The sequence below is a fragment of the Sceloporus occidentalis genome, unplaced genomic scaffold (assembly GCF_023333645.1).
Source record: "Sceloporus occidentalis isolate IW3139 unplaced genomic scaffold, rSceOcc1.0.p SCAF_256, whole genome shotgun sequence".
Taxonomy (NCBI): Eukaryota; Metazoa; Chordata; class Lepidosauria; order Squamata; family Phrynosomatidae; genus Sceloporus; species Sceloporus occidentalis.
Genome location: NW_028317236.1, coordinates 943,729 through 945,000, shown reverse-complemented (window position 1 = coordinate 945,000; position 1,272 = coordinate 943,729). Strand labels below are relative to the sequence as shown.

The 1,272-nt window shown below is 55.8% G+C and overlaps 1 protein-coding gene across 1 annotated transcript in view; it reads left to right on the top strand.

Moving 5' to 3' along the window:
• The window catches only part of LOC149275946 (uncharacterized), a 7,021-nt gene extending 6,509 nt beyond the window's left edge, over positions 1-512 (top strand). The window contains exon 13 of the mRNA XM_089504133.1: positions 137-512. Coding sequence (XP_089360259.1) covers positions 137-512 — 376 coding nt within the window. The remainder of the gene's footprint in view (positions 1-136) is intronic.
• Positions 513-1,272: the final 760 nt, after the last annotated feature.

Genomic DNA, 1,272 nt, shown 5'->3' with positions numbered 1-1,272 from the left:
ATCTCAGTGGTCTCATTTCGGCCCGTCTAGTCTGTAAAGACTGAAACCTTAATCCGCCGTTGGTCTTATCTTACATTCAGAAGCCGTACATCTCACCTGCACATGTTTAACCCCCTCACTGTATTAAACTCTTCAGGGACCTTGTGGACTCTCGGAAGAAGATGGTGAGAAAGCAGCGGGAGAAGCTGCGCCAGAAGGAGATCCAGGAGCGGCAGGAGAGACAGCGCAGTGAGCGGGCTCTGCGCTCCTTTCACACGGCAGTCAGGGCCTTGAGTCCTCCACTACCTTCTAAGGTGGCACCCGGTGGCAGCGCAAGCTCTTGTCGTGTCTCTGCCGCTCTGCTGAGTTCCTGGTGCCAGGAGGGAGAGACTAAAGCCATCCTCAGCCAGAGCGACCTCGTCGAGGGAAGCCTGGAGACTGAGTGCTATTACAGCTCACAGACCAGTCTGGGCTCCCAGTGCCTCTCCGAGCCCCCCAGCCCCCCGCACTCAGGGAAGGGGCAGGGACCCTGATGGGGTACTATAGGCGAGCGTGTAAGCACCTAATGCGTGTATACAGCAGCGTGTAATGAACGTGTGCGTGGGAATGTAATAAAACAGATTTTTGTTGCTTGCATTCTGCGTTTCCGGTTTGTGTCGTCGTTGCACATTTTGGGTTAGAGACGGCTTTAGTGGGGTCCAGAGACGGCTTTAGTGGGGTCCGGAGACGGCTTTACTGGGGTCCGGAGACGGCTTTAGTGGGGTCCGGAGACGGCTTTAGAGTGCAGGAGACGGCTTTAGTGGGGTCCGGAGACGGCTTTAGTGGGGTCCGGAGACGGCTTTAGTGGGGTCCGGAGACGGTTTAGTGGGGTCCGGACATGGCTTTAGAGTGCAGGAGAGGTTCAGTAGGTGAAATGCATGGTAAGCGATACAGGGAGGACTCGCTAGGATTGGGTACTAACCCAATATTCCTACCCCTGAGGGGGGGCTTTTAAATAGTTCCTGCTGGGAATGTGCTGACTCCCGACGCCACCGGGTGGCAGTGAGGTTCCACCGGCAGCGATGCCTTCCGCATAAAAGCGCAGCCTGCGGGGGGGGGGGGCTTCGGACACAGATTAGGCCACAGACTTCCCATATTGTTATTTGGCACCATTTGTGATTTGGGGGGACAGCATTCCCCTCCACGGCCTCCAACCTGTCGTTCCTTGCCCTCCTCTCCCTGCTTCTCTCTCTTCCTTTCTTTTCTCCTCATCTGCTTCTCTCTGTTCTTCTCCCCTTTTTTCTGTCTTTCTCC